We start from the raw sequence: 16,700 nt of genomic DNA, 5'->3' as shown, positions 1-16,700 counted from the left end.
CTCTAAGAGATCATGAAAACAGCCTTATGTCCAAAGGTAGTTATTGTAAGTGAGAAGCAGAAACACCCTAGGTGTGCAATAACAGATCAAAGATTAAGTAAACGATGGTGTTCAGTGAATCACAAAGCCATTAACTATGCCTACCTGGTGACAGAAACTAGAGGAATCAAACTGACCCTCTTGAGTTTTTAAAACATGGTTCAAAATGCAGTGCTTTAAAAAAACAGAAAACTACATAGACAGGACAAATGTCAATACATTAAACAAACCCACTGCCATTGAACAGATTCCAACTCATAGTGACCCTATAGGACAGAGCAGAACTCCCCCACAGGGTTTCCAAGGAGTGGCTGGTGGATTCAAACTGCCAACCTTTTGGTTAGCAGCCAAACTCTAAACCACTGTGCCACCAGGGATCTGTACTACATAAAACTAAGCCCAAAATGCTAATAATTATCTTTTGGTGATAGTATTAGACGAAATTTATTCAAACTTCCAGCTTACAAATTTTCTATAATAAACACATTATTTATATTCAGGAAACAAGTACTATGAAGAAAAATGACAGCACACCATAGAAAAGAATATTTTATTGAAACAGTTTCTCAATTAACAATGGAGCAAAGTACAGTCTGACTCAAACCTGTCCAACCAGCCTCAACTGCTAGTGAAGAACTCAAAAACACACAAAACTAGAGGTGGGGGTAGGACCCTTAGGTCCCATTTCTGCCAATGTGGCAAAAAAAAAAAGGTGGGGGGAGATAAGACAGACACAACTAGGACCCCCTTGCCCTGGTAGCTGGAGCGGCAGCCCTGGCTCCTACCACAGACGGAATACTGGAGGACAGGCTCCCTGGGCGTCAGTCCTGGTGGGTAAGGGACCCACCATCCTGGTGGAGCAAAGCAAGCCAGACGGCCTGTCCTCACCCTCATCCTTCACCGCAAGGTCTGCCTCAGAGAGGGAGACCCAGGTGGCATTTCTACACTCACACCATGGTCTCTCCTTCCCCCAGGGTCTTGGGATAAGGGCTCACAGTAGAAAGCACATTTTGGTCAGCCCAGGGGGGTGAGGCAAAGGTTCTGTCTGGGAGGGGCAGAATAGCAGGAGAGAAGGGAACAGGTAGCTCAAAGGGACCCAGGGTACCAGGCTACTGGGAAAATGCCAGTTTTGAGGGTGCCTGCAGGATGCTGGTGCCCCATGCCAGCCATCCACACTGCTTTCCTGGGCCCCACGGTCCACAGGTGGCAGCTTTCCTACCTCTCACTTCCTGGCTAGGTGGCTGGATTCTCTTCTGCACTTTTCTCCCTGCCTACTCTGGCAACCAGGGGGTGGAACATGTGGGCTGGAACTGACCTAGATTTACTTCCAGCCAGTCTGGATGAAAGGGCTCTGGGCAAGGGGCAAAGAGCTGCCCAACCTGCACAGGAAGCCATGGAAACCCATGGGAAGAGAGCTAGATGGGGATGGCAGCTTCTGTAAGGAAAGAGAAGACCTTGGAGGGAAAAGAGAGCAGAAATAGGTCCTCAGACACCAAGCCTGGTAACCAAGGCTCTGTAGACACTGGCTCCCCACAGCCCCTTTGCCAAGTAGGTACCGGACATTTATTTAGTGGAGGGAGAGGACAGGAGGGAGGATGGCCAGGGAAGACGGGAGACTCTCCACCATCCCGCAACATCCTTCCCGCTCCCAGGTCTCAATCAATCACTGCCTGCCATTCTCTCACCTACCCACAGGCAAAGAATGAAGACATAATAGTGATTTTCCCCAAAGTTAGGGCCTGGATGGGAGGGAGCCAGGGGGTGGGATTGGGGAATAGAACAGTTCAGTTTTAACCACAAAAGTACTCCAGAAAGAACGATGAGCTGTCCTTTCCTTTCCCTTCTCCACATGTCCAGCCACAGGTGACACAGAAGGAACTCAGCCCCCCGAGGGCAGGACTAACCCCCCTACCCTCGGCGTACAATAAATAGAGGTGGTGGGAGAAGGGGGTGGGGAAGATGGGGAAACGGGAGGTGGGGTTATAGTTCGTCATTCTTCAAAGTCCGCTTCTGTTCTGCAGGATGCTCTGTCTGCTCAGCTTCTGTCGGGGGGGTGGGGGGAAGGAACGACACCAGGTGAAACAGGTAAACTGGCCCGCTCTTTGCAGCGATCTCCCCCCAGGCTTCCCGGCAGACCCCAACTCTCCCCTCACCTGCTCCAGGACCTCCTAACTCCAGAGGCTCAGCATCTGCTGGTTCAGATCCTGCTTTTTTGGAAGGAACAGGTTAGTCTCTGAGGAAGGAAGGAAGGGCCTACTGGAGGGGTAGGCAAACTTTTTCTGTAAAGACCCAGATAATAAATATTTTAGGATTTGTGGGCTATGTTTGGTCTCTGCATATTATTATTTAAACCACCCTTAAAAAATGTAAAGACCATTCCTAGCTCATGGGCTGTACAGAAACAGTTGTGCCTGCCGACCCCTGGGCTAATGAAATTTCCACATTCCCAACCAGCTTCTCCAACTCACTAGTCTCTACTGTCTCAGGTTCTGAAATGGGCTTTGCATCTTCAGGCTGGCCTGGAGGGAAACCAGGAGTGACATGTAGCCCCAGGAGGGCAAGGAGGCCCTCTCCCAGCCCAACAGAACCCGGAGCCAGGCACCCTGCCCTCACCTGGCGGAGGGATGACCTTCTCCCCCTGGTCACTGGCATTGAGGGGAGGCTCTGCCCGGGTCCCATTCTTGTCCTTGGGCCGGGGCCGGGGCTTGGCAAACTTAGCCTTATTGAGTAGATACTGCACTTCGCGGTCCAGAGCCATCATCTTGGCCTCGATGTCTTTTGAGAGCAACACAGGCTTCTCTGTGGCGGGAAGCTTGGCTTGCTCAGCCACAGTTGTGTTCTTCCAGGCCTGTGGGTGAGACAGGAACAGGGTCAGAGCTGGCCGGGGAGAGAGGCGACATCTCCGTCCCGGATGAACTTGTACCCCCAACCAGCCTCAGGATCCCTCCGTCTTCAATCACTCTGACACCTGGGCCATCAGCCCCATGGGGGTAAGCAGACGCCTCAGCCTGGCATTCAAGGTTCTCCACAAAGGACCCCCAAACACACCTGTCCAGCCCATGTCTTCTTACTCGAGAAGAACTACAGCTAAGCTCCCCTTGAGTGTTCCCTTTCTGCCTCTCCACTTCTGAGCTCTGACTGATTTTGCTCCTCCATGTCTGATGACTTGTGTGGCTATCACCCCTTGTTTGAGACTAATCACATACGACCTCAAATGCAAACATCTCTTGCCCTCCCAACTTAGAGGCTAAGCCAGGTGGCAGGGGCTGCTGTGCCTCCATTTCTCCACATTTCCCAGGCTGCCTAGATGGCACATGGTGCCAGGTAAGTAATTCCACAGAGATTACCCAGGTCTCATTGATGACTTTCTCTAACGTAGCCATCTCCACCTCCGTGAAGATCTGGTCCATCTCTGGGATGAGCCGGGCCCCCCTGGAAGCCAGAGAGGAGACAATCAGCCTAGGAGGGAGAGAGCTGGGGAAGAGGCTTGGGGTGTGGGTGTGTGGCCACGAGTGCAGGGAACGGGAAAAGACATGGTGACGCTAACCGGATGATAAAGTCAGCGCCTTGGCAGGAGTGAATATGAAAGGAAGGGCAAAAGGGCTGCTCACTTGAGGAACATGCTGGAATGGTTGAGGAGGCTATCAAGGGCAGACAGCCGTTCAGGCCACTTCTTGCGCTCTTCCACCCGGAAAAACAGCCCCTGGCATAGCTTCCTCAGCTCAGTCAACTTCTCCTTCAACATCTGATGAGATGGGGGAGTGGCAGCAGGAGCAGGGTTAACGGATGACATGACAGCCTGGACTCAGACCCTTGTCCTTCTTTATGGCCTCATACCCCAGATCTTCTCACACTGTCTGGCCCTCAGAGAGGAAGGAGAATGCTCCCAGTCCACCCTCCCTGTCCTGGGATGGCCCCTCACCACTGTGGTGGCCCCAAAGCCCTCATCCTCCAGCCAGGTGGAAGCGGCGCTGAGTTTCCCAGAGATCTCCTCACGCTGCTCCTCAGTGGACACTTCCTGGTACTCGGGCTGGTACAGCTTGTCCTAGGGAGGCACACACATCACTCATGCACACATTGAGGCTCAAAGAGCCAGCCCTGCCCAAGCACAAGTCCCAGGGAGGGACTCACAGCCTACCGACCTGGGTCTCAAAGATGAAAGCTTCCAAGCTGTTGGCAGCTTTCTCCCGTTCCTGCTTCTGTAGGTCTCGGAGTGTCAAGTCCCGAAGTCTGTGAGGTGATGGAGAGGCAGGGATGAGAAGAGAGGATGTGTTAGAACTCCTGGGTCAGACAGCATCCTCCCTCCCAGGGGCGTCATCCCGAACCCTCACACATGCACACACATGCACTCACAGCCCTTACTTCTGCATGGAACGAGACAGCTCCTCCTCCGGCAAGTCAGGTAGATCCAGAACATCCAGCTCCACTCCAATCTCCTCCACCGTTCTCTGCTTCCGGGCAGGTTTCTGCTTCTTTTCTTCCTCAGGGGCTGGAGAGACACCAGCAGGTCCTGCCTCCCCCTTCTCATTTGGCTTCTAGGAGGGTAAAGACACGGCTGTCCGGAAAAGCCTAGGCCCTTCTACTTTCTTCACAGGGCAGAGCTCCAGGGGATCAGAGACAAACTAGGCAGCTGCTTCCTTAGCCCCTGGGTCCCACACTGGCCTCCCTATGCCCACAGTTCACCTGGGCCTCAGACTTCTCCCCATTTTCTTTTCCTGCAGCCTTTTCTCCATCAGCAGCTGCATCCTCCTTAGGCTCAGGGGGTGGGGGCTGAGAGGTATCCTGCGATGGGGCCTCAGCTTCCTCCTTGAGCTCTGCCTGCTCCCCAGGCTCCTCCTTGCTCCCCTCAGCAGGGCCTTCCTCTTCCTCCTGAAAAACAATCACAGACACACTCACAGGCCAACAGTCACAAGCATAACCTTTGCATCAGGACTGGCCTCAGCAATGCCAGACCCCCTCGGCTGCTTAGAAGTTCACTGCTCAGGACACAGCTGGGAGTAGACAGAGAACAACGGTATGAAGAGTCAGTGAGCTATCTGGACTGTAGCACTCTAGTTGCACAAAGAAAAAAAGTCTGGAGATGACGACACGGGCTTTGGCACCTCTAGTACAGAAAATAGCGCAGAGTCCAGAGGAACATGAGGGAAGTATGGTTAACCCACCATGGGTGGAGAGGGAAGTGGACAGCTACAAAATTCTAGGCAGCTGGCATGTCCACCCCAGCTCCTTGCCTCTGCTGCCACTACATGCCCCCCAGGTGCCATCCTCCATGCTCCCCTGGCTCCATCCTGGGCTCACCTGGACAGTATCTGTACCATTTTCTTTGGCATCTGGTGTGGCACCACCTCCAAACAGGCTGGAAATGGTATTGCCAAGCTCTAGGGGGAAGAAAGCACAAAGATTCAAAAGGGGGCTGCGGCAGTGACTCTACCTCCTAGCCCAAGGGCAATACCTTGCCCGCCTCCCCAAATGCAGACAAGCATATTCTCTCTCTCATACGCGCACGCACGTATATACGTGCTTGTCTTACTGGTAAGAGTGGATTCCTCTTCTGGGCTGTCTTCCACCAGAGTCTCAAATACAGACTCTACCTGAAAACGAGGATTCAAAATGAAGACATTCAGGTGCCCCTGCAGGCTAAGTCACCTTTTCTCCACAAACACCCTGCCCATGGAGGCTTGCGCATGTACATCTGCACGACCTCCAGTCATGCTGCTTGTCTCTCACCTGCCTTCTTGTAAAGGTGCCTAGATCAAGTCACTCACCCCCTTTGGTTAACAGCTGAAGACAGCATTACAGCTCTTCTTTTTTCTCTCCCAGAGCCCACCTCTCTACTTAATGACAGTAAAAGCCATTGTTTCCCAAGATATGTTCTAAAGGACATTAACCCCCCCACCGACTGTTCTTCAAAACCGGGTTCCGCAACCATTCCATATTTCCCTCTGAGAAATTTACAATACCCGTAAGCATTTAAAGGCTACGAGAAGGCCCCTGCCAGATCCCTGGTTAGCTTTGTTTAGACCCAACATATACCTGACTTTAAAACCCTTTTATCACGTTCTAATACCACATGGAACTGGCACTGGGTGAGGCCAGTAGGACCTGACCCTCACCCTGTACCCAGGGTCTCCTGCTCTTACCCTGTCTAGGTTCAGCACACCACTCTCGTCCAGGTTGAAGTGAGCCTTGATGCCCTTGGACTCATAGTCGGGATACTTCTTGAAGCTCTCACCCACGCCTTTTAGCTTCACTGTGGTCAGATTCTGGGAGCCAAATACCCTGATTGTAGAGAAAAGATAAGATGAAAGAGAACTGACCCAGCCCACTTCCACCTCTAGACTGCACAACCTCCAGGCATGAGATGTCAGGGAACCTCCCAAGGAGCTGCAGCGAAGCAGCTCACAAGCCAAGCCTAACCCACAACCTGCTTCGTGTTTCAGTCCTTCAGGTCCCAAAGCCTCCCTCATCCTCATCTTTGGGTCATCTTGCACCCATGCCCCTCCCCCATCCCTGGGACTTCCACCCTGTCCCCCTCACCGAAGATCCTCAGGCCCCAGAAAGCCCAGGTCCCCATAGTTGATGTGAAAGTTGAAATCATGGCTGTAGCGGTTAAAGGTGATAACTTTGCGTTGAGGGTAAGGCCCCATCCGGGAGAAGAGCACACGCTTGTTGTGCTTCAGGCTGCGAACCCCAGGCTCCTCCTCCGTCTCTCTTGTGAACTCCACCTACACGGCAGGCAGGCAGGCAGAGAGAAGACGCACTGGAGAACCAGAGCAGGTTCTGGGGTAAGAATGGGTGGGGAACATCTCTCGGCACAAAGAAAGGGACAGGCTAGGGCAGACAGAAGAGGAAACGACAGCTGGAAGCTAAAGGGTGTGTGTCCCCTGACAGGCAGTCTCACTCACCAGGATGGGGTAGACAACTGCATCCCGGACTATGAACGGCTTCACCTTGAAAGCTTTGCTGAGTGCAGCTGCTTGGTACACAGCCCCCATTGCGGCTGCTTCGTCTGCATTGATGTTCTTCCCTAGCTCCTCCCTGTGAAAGTCCCAGGTTTCAGCACCTGTCCATCCTGGAGCACCCCACCTGTACTCCCTCCCCTCAGTCCTCCAGTTGCCCAGCCCTGGAGCCCTGGCCCCCAGGCAGCAGCCCAGATCGCCCAGCCCCCACACTCACTTGCCCACGGCCTTTAGCAGCACCTCCTGTACTTTGGGTACCCGAGTGGCCCCACCCACCAGGATCACCTGCTCGATCTCATCCTGCACAGGGGGAAAGAACACGGGGTGAGACAGCATGCAGTGAACCTACCTCCTCAGCACTGACTTCCCTTATGTCTCTATTCCCTCCTCCCCACCATCCAACCTCTATCTCACTTGTCTCCTGCCCCCATACCACACACCCCTCCAACTACCCCCTCACCAAACTCATTTCGGCACTCTGGAGAGCCTGTTGCACGGGCCCAGGCACCCGCTCAAACAAGTCCACACATAACTCCTCAAACTCCGCACGAGTCACTTTTGCCTTGAAGTCCACATCGTCCATCAGGCCTTCAATCTGAAGGAAGATGAAAGGTGTCAGGAGTTCCCACCCAGGTCCTGCTCTCTGGGTGCAAGACAGACACTAAGGGACAGATGTGTGGGAGGATGGCAGGAAGAATGCCAAGAGAGGCATGGGTCACACCAGGCACAATCAGCCAAGCTCAGGATGGTGGGGTCCTCCACTCTCTAGATGGGGAATATTTGCCCTCAACGAGTCATCCCTGGACACCTGAGCCATGTGGTCAGCATTGGCACTCAGGACGGTTTTGAGCCTATTGGCCTCACGCAGCAGCTTGGCCATGGCACGAGGGTTCTCCCGCACATCCTTCGAGCTCTTGCCCTTTTGCTGCTCATTGAAAAGCCCAGCCAGATGCTCACGCAGCCGGAGCTCCATCTCCAGGCCCCCCAGAGTGCGGTCAAATCTGTTCAGGAAAAGAAGCAGGGAAAAGTGTGAGGAACACATGGGACTCCATCTACAGAGAAGCCTGACGTCCATCCCCACACGGCACCTTTCCTTTGTTTCAGGGGGCCCTGTTTACCCCCAACACCCAAAGTGTGGAAACACTACCCTCAACTCCCCCAACTGAGCTGACACCTCACTGTAATGGTTCATCTACCCAATCATTCAACAGCATTTACTGAGCACCTCTTGTGGAGTTGTCTCTGGGGCTACGATTGTGAGCAAAAAAAAAAAAAATAGTCGAGTCCCTACTTTTCAGGAGTTTACTACCTAGTCTTCAGACAACCATTTAATGTGAAATCACAACCACCTCATATGTTATATAAAGGAGAGATAAATGATATTATGGGAGCATAGCCAGGGGAAATTTGAGCTATTCAGGGACATCAAGGAATGCTTCCCTGAAAAAGTGATAATACTTAAAACCTGAGGGATGAATTAAGAGTTAACTAGGTGAAGAGAAAAGAACATTCTAGACTGAGGAACGGTCTGTGTAAAGACCCTGAGGTGAGAAAAAGCATACTAAGTTGCAAAGGAGGGCAAGTATTGCTCAGGGTTAGGGAGAAGCTGTAGAAGGATTCAGGGCTAGACAGGTCCAGCTTCATGGGCCAAGGTAAAGGTCTGGAGCCACTGAAGGATTTTTAAAGAAACAGGTGACAACCGGGATTTTGAAAAGAACTCTGACTGCAATGTGGAAAAAGAACTAGCGGGAGGCCACACTGGAAGCAGGTGGATCTTTTGTAATTCTGCAGGTAAGAGGTAATGGTAGGTTGGACTGGGGTAGTAGTGGTTAAGATGGATAGAAAAGGATGTGTTGAAGAAATAAGACAATAAATTACAATACTGAGTCCAGTACAGCTAGACGGTGCCTGGCTACCACTGCTCTGACCTGGATTACAACAGAGGGTTCTGGACAGAGCTGGAGAAGGATGTAGAACAAAATTCTAACACACACACACACACAAAAGACCAGACTTACTGGTCCAAAAGAAATTGGAGAAACCCCGAGAGTATGGCCCCCAGACAACCTTTTAGCTCAGTGGTGAAGTCACTTCCGAGGTTCCCTGTTCCACCAGGGATTGGACGGCCCCATAAAACAAAATGGGACTAATGAGGCACAGCTGTCCAGGGACAAGGACTAGAAGGCAGAAGGGGACAGGAAAGCTGGTGATAGGGAACCCAAGGTTGAGTAAGGACAGTGTTGACATGTAGTGGAATTATTAACCATTGTCATAGAGCAACATGTGTACTAACTGTTTAATGAGAAACTCTTTTGTTCTGTAAATCTTCATTTAAAGTGAGAATAGAAGCACAATTGGAAGAGCGTAGTCAATGTCACTGAACTGTGCATGCAGAAATTTTTGAAATCGCGTATCTTTGGCTATGTATATTTTCACCAAAAAAAAAAAAGGTCGTGAAGGCAGAGGGTTGACATGTTGTGGGGTTGTTGACCAGTGTCATGAAACAGTATGTATACTGATAAAAAACTATTTGCTCTGTAAAACTTCACCTAAAGTACAAAAAAAAAAAAAAGAAATTACAATAGTTATTTATTCTGAGAACAGAAAAAAAAACACAAAAAAACAATGAGTCTGATATGCTACATATGGCTCGCAGCATCATGGAATTCCTCAGAAGGTATATTCAGGGAGTTCTCTGCTTTTCAATCTCCCCCAACTGTCATCCCCACTATCTCCATCTTCCCTTTGCTGTTTAGGAGAGGTACCCCCCAGTGATTGATGCTTTAGCCAGGAGAACATTCCTGCAGGAAGCAGGAAAGTGAGGCACTTTTGCCCTTCCAGAGAAGAAACCTCCGACCCAAAAGTATCTCAGCATGACCCCTCCTCCCAGCACCTGCTTACCCTATGCCCCGAATCTGCAACTGTGGCTGCATCCCTGCCTCCTTAGTCTTCACCGTCTGGTAGGTCACAATGCTGCACACGGTGCTGCCTGCGCCCATGTCGTAGAACATGATATTCTGTAGAGACACCAAGGCAAGGGTCACAGGAACCTCATCCCACACCAGGGTGCATGCTTGCCGACATGCCTGCCTCCAAGGGGTTGCCTAAATCTCAACTTAAAGCAGAAGAGCTCCTCAGGGGCTGAGAGGAGGTAGCTGTTGAATTTTGCCAAAGCCAGCATGTGCAAACAAGATGCAAAATGAGCCAAGTGGCTTACATTCTCCTCAGAATCAGCTGCCCAGTGTGTCTGGTTAGGGCTTCCTGGCTCACCTGGGCAGTGGTGTTGATATCTTTCCGGCGGAAGACACCGTAGCTGAGGGCAGTGGCGGTGTTGTCGTTGATGAGCTGCAGCACTTTGAGGCCAGCCATGCGAGCAGCCTGCAGCACAGCTCGGCGCTCGGCCTGGTTGAAAAAGGCTGGCACGGTGATCACTGCATCCTTGATGGGTTGCTCTACAGAGGACAACAGAACAGGGCTCCCGCCAACTCCGTATCTTAGATGAGGATTTCCCAATCTCAGTACTATTGACATTTTAAGGCAATTATCTGTATGGAGAGCTGTCCTGTGCATTGTAGGATGTTTAGCAGCATCCCGGACCTCCACCCAATAGACACCAATAACACCTCCCCAGTTGCAACATCCAAAAATGTCTCCAGACATTGCCAAATATCTCTGGGAAGCAAAATTGCTCCCATTTGAGGACCACTGCCTTAGACCCTGGGGAACCTGCCTCCACTGGCCCCACCTTGGCCACTCACCTGCAAAATCTTCAGCCAGGGACCGGGAGTAATTGAGAACCATGCTCAGCACCTCCTCAGGTGAGAACTGCAGCTGCCTGCAGGGTGGGAGGGGGGTAGTCAGAGGCAAGAACAGCCAGACACAAGGCAGGAAAATCATGAGCAAATCCAATGAGGAGCCCACCAGGGTTGCCGAGCCCGCCTTCCCTGGAAGAGCACTCACGGGCTGATCTGGAAGTGCGCAGTCTGCCTCTGTGGGTCAATACCCAGCTTGTGCTCTGGGAAACGGGCCCGGTAAAGGGCCACATGGGGGTTATCTGCCTGCTTCCCCAGTAGCTGCTGGAAGTAACGCAGTGTAGCCTTCGGATTTTTGATGGCCTGATAGGCGGTGAAGAAGGAACAGAGTATTAGGTTGCCAAGCCCACCATGGCCTGCTTCTAACATCATAGAGACTGATAAAGGAAAGAGACTCTGGGGTCTACATCATGTCCTCTTCTCTGCCCAGCACTCACCATGCTTGCTGCACTGTCTCCAAAGAATCTTTCATTTTCTTTCAGAGTTACAGTTACTGGGGTTTTCCTCCGTGATTCCCTGAGGAAAAGACATTAGGCCCAAGTGACTAAAAGAGAAGGTTAATGCACTTGCAGTAGGATGAGGACTCAGGAGCCTCGACACCCCCACAATTACTCAGACACCCATGTCTGCTGTGGGCACTAAGATCACACACCCAGTTGGAGCCTAGATGCCCTTTTTCCCTACCCCACAATGGGGCCAGCCTTACTTGTTCAAGACAATTTCCATGGGCACTCCAGGTTTGACAATGGCCACCTTCATGGACTCACTGCCCAGGTCCACAGACATTACTGCCAGCGTGTCTGAAGAGGAAATAGGTTTGTCAATTAACACATCCTCTTCCCCCAACTTCCTGAGGTCCCTCTAATCAAAGCATTATCACTTTTCATGGAAAAGCAAGATAGTAAAAGACAAAGAAGAAAATCCCGGGTGTAGCAACTCAAGAATCCAGAGTTTTCCAACTCAGGAGCCTCATTCTCCCTTCCAACCGTTTATCCCCATCATTTATTCTTCTCGATTCCTCTGGTGGGGTACGCACCACTCAGTGCCAACATGTTTGCCAAGAGCACAGTCATCAAGACCCAAAAGGCTGGCCTCCTTGGCGTCTGCCTTCTGATTGTGGCTGCCATTGTGGCCCTGGAGGAGAAAAAAAAAAAAAACACTTGTAACTGGATGCACTGAATGAAGGAGACAAAACCATGTCCCAGAAGAGAGAAGCTGTAAGAGTCATACCTACTCCATTCTCACCCAGGGCAGAGCAGCCTACACCCCACTCCTTCTTCCTGATGAGTACCACCCACTCTCTAGTCATCCCCAGAAGTACCCACACAAAGGCCCAAGCCAAAGAGTGTAGGGCCCTTGGTTCCACCCTTCCCTAGAGAAGAAACTAGGACAGAAGGAAGGAGACTGGAGCCTTTCGTCCACCACAGGCAATAACTGGAGCACCCTAGCACTGCCCCTGCTGTCAGACACTTGGGGTACGGCCAGGGAACCCCGCCCAGGGTGCAACTATCTCTCCGCACCTGGAGCTCCCTCGCTGGCAGGGAAAGCCAGGCTGGGCCTGGACGGAATTGAAAGATGGTGACTTTCGGGAGGTATGGATGGAAGGGCCTGCCTCCTTCTCCTCATCCCTCCCGGTGGTCTCACCGCGCCCCGCCGCCCACACAGAGGTTGTGCCTGGAGCGCTAAGGCTCGTCACCCGGCAGGTACCGACTACCCCTTGTTCGCCTCAGCCTCACCTGACGAAGGCGGCAGTTTCCACTCCCAGAAACGAGCCCTGACCAACTCCTACCGTGTGTGGGCGCCCCGGGGGCCGAGGTGCGGGGGCCGAGGTGCGGGGGCCGAGGTGCGGGGGCCGAGGTGCGGGGCCCAAAGTACTGGGCTCAAACAGGCCAGCGTCAGTGGGGCCCTCGCTCCCGCTACCGACCTGCCCCCGGAGCTAGCACACTGCCTCCCCACGGGAGGTATGGCTGCCGCCCATCTCCATCCCCACCCCCGCTACCTCTTGCCTCCGTTCCTCTGGTCCCAGCTTTAGGACAAACGTGGCAGCGGACGTACGCACGAGGCCAGCAGCGCACCCCCAGCCCGCGCCCTTCACAACTCCCCTCGGTTTGCAAACTGTTACATTAGCCACCAACCTCTCCGCGGCGTCTCGCGCACCAGCCGGCCCCGGACGCGGCGAGCGCTCATTGGAGACTGAGCTGCCAGGACCTGTGCTGCGCGCCCGGCCCTGCCCCCGCCGCCCCAGCGCGCGCTCCCATTGGGCCACGTCCTAGGCCCGCCCCTTCTCCATCTCCGGCCCATGCCTGGGAGGAGGCGGTGGGCCCTGCGCTCTGGTCGGGGTAAAACCGTACACGTTTGCCTGGGATTGGGCCACGTCACCGGTCCAAAGTGTTACGCTGTCTCCTCCTCAGCGCCGGCCCCGGTCACTCGTGGGACCTTTTTCCAGCCTGGAGCTGGATGCATCCCTGCGGGGCTTGGGGGTGAGTGGTGTCTTGGGCAGGGGATACACGCTCAGTCTCGGGCTGGGACCTCTTCTTTTGGACACCTGGGGAGCTCCGGCCGAAGAATGAAAATGATGGGCGTTCCTCCCCACACCCCCACCGCAGCCAAGCGGAAGAGGCGCTTGCTTGCCGGTTGGTTTTCAACTGCCTTAGGCTTTGGCTAGAAATGAGAGAATGTCGGCGCTTCAGGCTCCGTTCACCCCAACTCCTCTTTGTTTTGTTAAAAGATGTTCACTGATGGGTCGGAGATTACACAATTTATTAGTGGCAGAATTTGGCCTTGACTCTAAGCTCCACTGGTATGAGAGAGTATTGCAAACTGTAAAGCTCTACAACAACGACAAAAACCCAAACCTGTTGCCGTGAGTCGATTCCGACTCATAGCGACCCTATAGGACAAAGTAGAACTACCCCAAAGGGTTTCCAAGGAGCGGCTGGTGGATTGGAACCGCCGACTTTTTTGTTAACAGCCGACCTCTTAACCACTATTCCATCAGAGCTCCTTACAACAACAAAAGACACTTTTATTTGTGAGGCTATATAATTGGTTGAGCATAATGTCTCACGCACTGCCTCATATTTCTGTTCCATTAAATGTTGTAAATCTTCCCTTGCTCCTGTTTCAGTCATCGAATTAAAGCACCTCGGGCAGGTACTTGGCGCTCCTGTTACTTTACAGTTCGGAGCGCACTTTTCTTAAATTTGGAAATCAGTTGTCTTTTTCCCCTCCCTAAATCAACGCCTGGCCTCCCTTCACAGAAAACTCTAGAACGCCCTGGCCGAGCTTCTTTACAGGATCTGTACCTTTCTCTACATTTTTCATTATGTTTAGGGGGAGAAAGTAGTCAGGAGTCTACTGCTAGTTACTAGAGAGAGGTCTGTTTTTCCTTTTACGAACAGTTCCGTCTTGATGTAGTAGAGAAACTGGTAAAAATAGAGCCAGTATTACAGGATAATGCACGTCAATTTTTACCACAATTTACATAAATAATACACGAATGTAATCCTGGAAAAAATTCAAAACATTCTAGATAAAGCTCAGTTTCCTTGACACTACCCCGTATTTCTTCTGGAGTAGCTTATCAGTTTGGTGTGTAACCTACTGGACCTTTTTTTCTGCATTTACATATAGGTGTGTGTCTCTCTAGAAACGTGGGTTTTGTCTTTTTTTTTTTTTTTTTAAACCATAAGATGTTTATCCCTATGTGGTGTTTGCAACTTGCTTTTTTATTTTGTTAAGAATATATACAGCAAAACATACACCAATTCAACCATCTCTACATGTACAATTCAGTGACATTGATAATATTCGTGTTATGTTCCTCATTAACATAAGCTAACTGCCCCCTAAGGTTCTATCTAATCTTTCGAGTTGCTGTTGTCACTTTGATCCCATATAGTTCTTAAAAAAGCATAATGCTCAAGGCAGACATTTTTTACTAGTCAAGCTAAACTGTTGTTTGATTTTAAGAAGACTTCAGGGGATATTTTTGGTTCAAGTTTTAAATATTATCTTAGGGTAATAGTTGCAGGGATCATCCAGCCCCCTTGAGCAACTTGCTTTTTAAAAAACAAATGAAGCATTTCCCATGTCAGTGTGCAAAGATTCACTTCATTGTTGTTTACTGCTGTAGAACGTTCCATAGGATAGGGTTTGTTTAGCCATGGACATATCAACGGTCAAGCTCAGTTCCACAAAGATTTTTTTCCTCAATAACTGACTACTTTTGGCCAACTATCCAGTAGATTCTTTCTATCCGTTTCTAACAGAAAGTATAGATTTTAACACTTCCTGGGCCCCTGTGATATGCAAGCACTATGCTAGGTGCAGGGCTTCGAACTGGTTCCTATCAGTTTGAACCCCTGCTGAGAATCTGTGTTTCTACCCCACATACACTGAATCAGAATCTACATTTTAACAAGATCCTCGGATGATTCTTCTGTATAATAAATTTTGAGAACCAGAATTGGTCCCTAACCAGCAGCATTCGCATGGCCTGGGAACTTGTTAGAAATGCAAATTTTCAGCAGCAGTTTGAACCAGAAACAAATCGGTTGGAAGCCCTGTCTAGGTGCTGGGAATCCAGGGGTGGGGATGACCTTGTCCCTGCTCTCAAAAATCAGTCTGATGGGAAATAAATATGTTCATGGCTTCATACACTTATTAAAAACCTATTTAATGATTGCAGATTCGGAGACTAAGAAAGAGTCCCGTTTCTTAGAGAGCTCCCACCCCCAGCCTACCCTTGGTGGGAGCACAGTTTTGCCGAAGCCATGGGTGAAGCAACTCATGCCTGAGACCTGGTATCTGTCCCCCTGGGAGGTGCAGCAGGTGCCAGTGCTCTGGGGAGTCACCTGTTTTGTTCTCTGACCAGAGAGAAGAGTCAGTTTCACAAGAACACGTTGTAGAACAATGGGAAATTTTAAATATAAAACACCTGACGTATATTGATCTAGGCAGCTGAATCCACTAATTATTGTTCAGAATAACTTGTTAACATCATTGAAGACCACACCCCCTCCTCCACAATGTGCAGAAACCCAAGAGAAGAAAGTTGCTGTTTTGCAGGACACATGCCAAAATGACAGAAGATTAAAATGAACACATCAGCAAGGGCATATGCATACCTTATAAACCATGCAAATTATGTGATGGGCTGGAGGCAGTGTTGATCAGGGAGAAGAATATGATAAATTAATCTGTCACCCAGCAATCCCATTCTTAGGTGTATACCTAACAAATGCATACGTATGTTTACCAAGAGATTGTATCAGCTTTGTTCATATCTCTAAATTGCCCATTAACAGTTTGATAAATAAATGGTGATAGATGGACACAATGGAATGCTATACAGCAATGAGAATGAATGGTCTATTACATGCAATGACCTAAATGAATCCCACAAACATATTACTCAGTGAAGGAAGCCAGAAGCCAAAGAGTATATACTGTATTTCACTTACGTTTACAAACAGGAGAAACTAAGCTATAGTGATAGAAGTCAAGATGGTGCTTACCCTTGCAGGGAGGTGGGGTGTAGAAGAGGGCATAAGGCTGGCTTCTGGGGTTCTGGCAATGTTCTGTTTGCAATGCTGGTTGCAATGACTTTGTCCAGTTTGTGAAAATTCAGTGGGCTGTAGTATGTGCACTGTTTTGCATGTATGTTATACTTCAATAAAAATTTACAAATTATTTTGTCTTTTATTTTTATTGCTTATTATTGTATATCTCATACAAGACTTGAGGGTTTGATTTTGTTGTAACCCTAGGCAGGGGGAAAGCCTACTTTCAGCAGACGAAGCTGCACCAGGATGTTTTTTCTATAACAATATTTTTAGAATTACAAACGAAATAGTTAATGAAGAAAACTGGAAAAACAAAAAAGAAG

The 16,700-nt window shown here is 50.3% G+C and overlaps 1 protein-coding gene across 1 annotated transcript; it reads right to left on the bottom strand.

The window, feature by feature from the left end:
* Nucleotides 1-1,844: 1,844 nt before the first annotated feature.
* On the bottom strand, nt 1,845-12,930 carry HYOU1 (hypoxia up-regulated 1). Its single transcript, XM_004385641.2, has 26 exons — nt 12,810-12,930; nt 11,847-11,944; nt 11,517-11,610; nt 11,248-11,326; nt 10,959-11,113; nt 10,757-10,833; nt 10,269-10,450; nt 9,900-10,015; nt 7,807-7,999; nt 7,459-7,593; nt 7,216-7,298; nt 6,945-7,077; nt 6,577-6,764; nt 6,180-6,318; nt 5,570-5,630; nt 5,338-5,417; nt 4,723-4,908; nt 4,402-4,574; nt 4,182-4,269; nt 3,962-4,084; nt 3,651-3,784; nt 3,387-3,471; nt 2,653-2,887; nt 2,508-2,558; nt 2,193-2,243; nt 1,845-2,081 (listed from the first exon to the last, which is right to left on the bottom strand). The coding sequence occupies exons 2-26, from the start codon at nt 11,935-11,937 to the stop codon at nt 2,020-2,022; spliced, it is 2,994 nt and encodes a 997-aa protein (XP_004385698.1). The 5' UTR covers nt 11,938-11,944; nt 12,810-12,930; the 3' UTR covers nt 1,845-2,019.
* Nucleotides 12,931-16,700: the final 3,770 nt, after the last annotated feature.

Source organism: Trichechus manatus, unplaced genomic scaffold, assembly GCF_000243295.1.
Source record: "Trichechus manatus latirostris isolate Lorelei unplaced genomic scaffold, TriManLat1.0 scaffold00143, whole genome shotgun sequence".
NCBI classification, from domain to species: Eukaryota; Metazoa; Chordata; class Mammalia; order Sirenia; family Trichechidae; genus Trichechus; species Trichechus manatus.
The sequence above is the reverse complement of the archived record's forward strand: the minus strand, read 5'-3'. Positions and strand labels throughout refer to the sequence as shown.

Excerpts from the sequence above, each read along its gene's own strand:
- HYOU1 (XM_004385641.2), bottom strand. The coding sequence starts at position 11,937 with ATGGCAGCCACAATCAGAAGGCAGACGCCAAGGAGGCCAGCCTTTTGG. Across the intron at positions 10,451-10,756 it reads CCTGGCTGAAGATTTTGCAG|AGCAACCCATCAAGGATGCA; the intron begins GTGAGTGGCCAA and ends TGTCCTCTGTAG. Across the intron at positions 3,472-3,650 it reads CATTCCAGCATGTTCCTCAA|GGGGGCCCGGCTCATCCCAG; the intron begins GTGAGCAGCCCT and ends TCTGGCTTCCAG.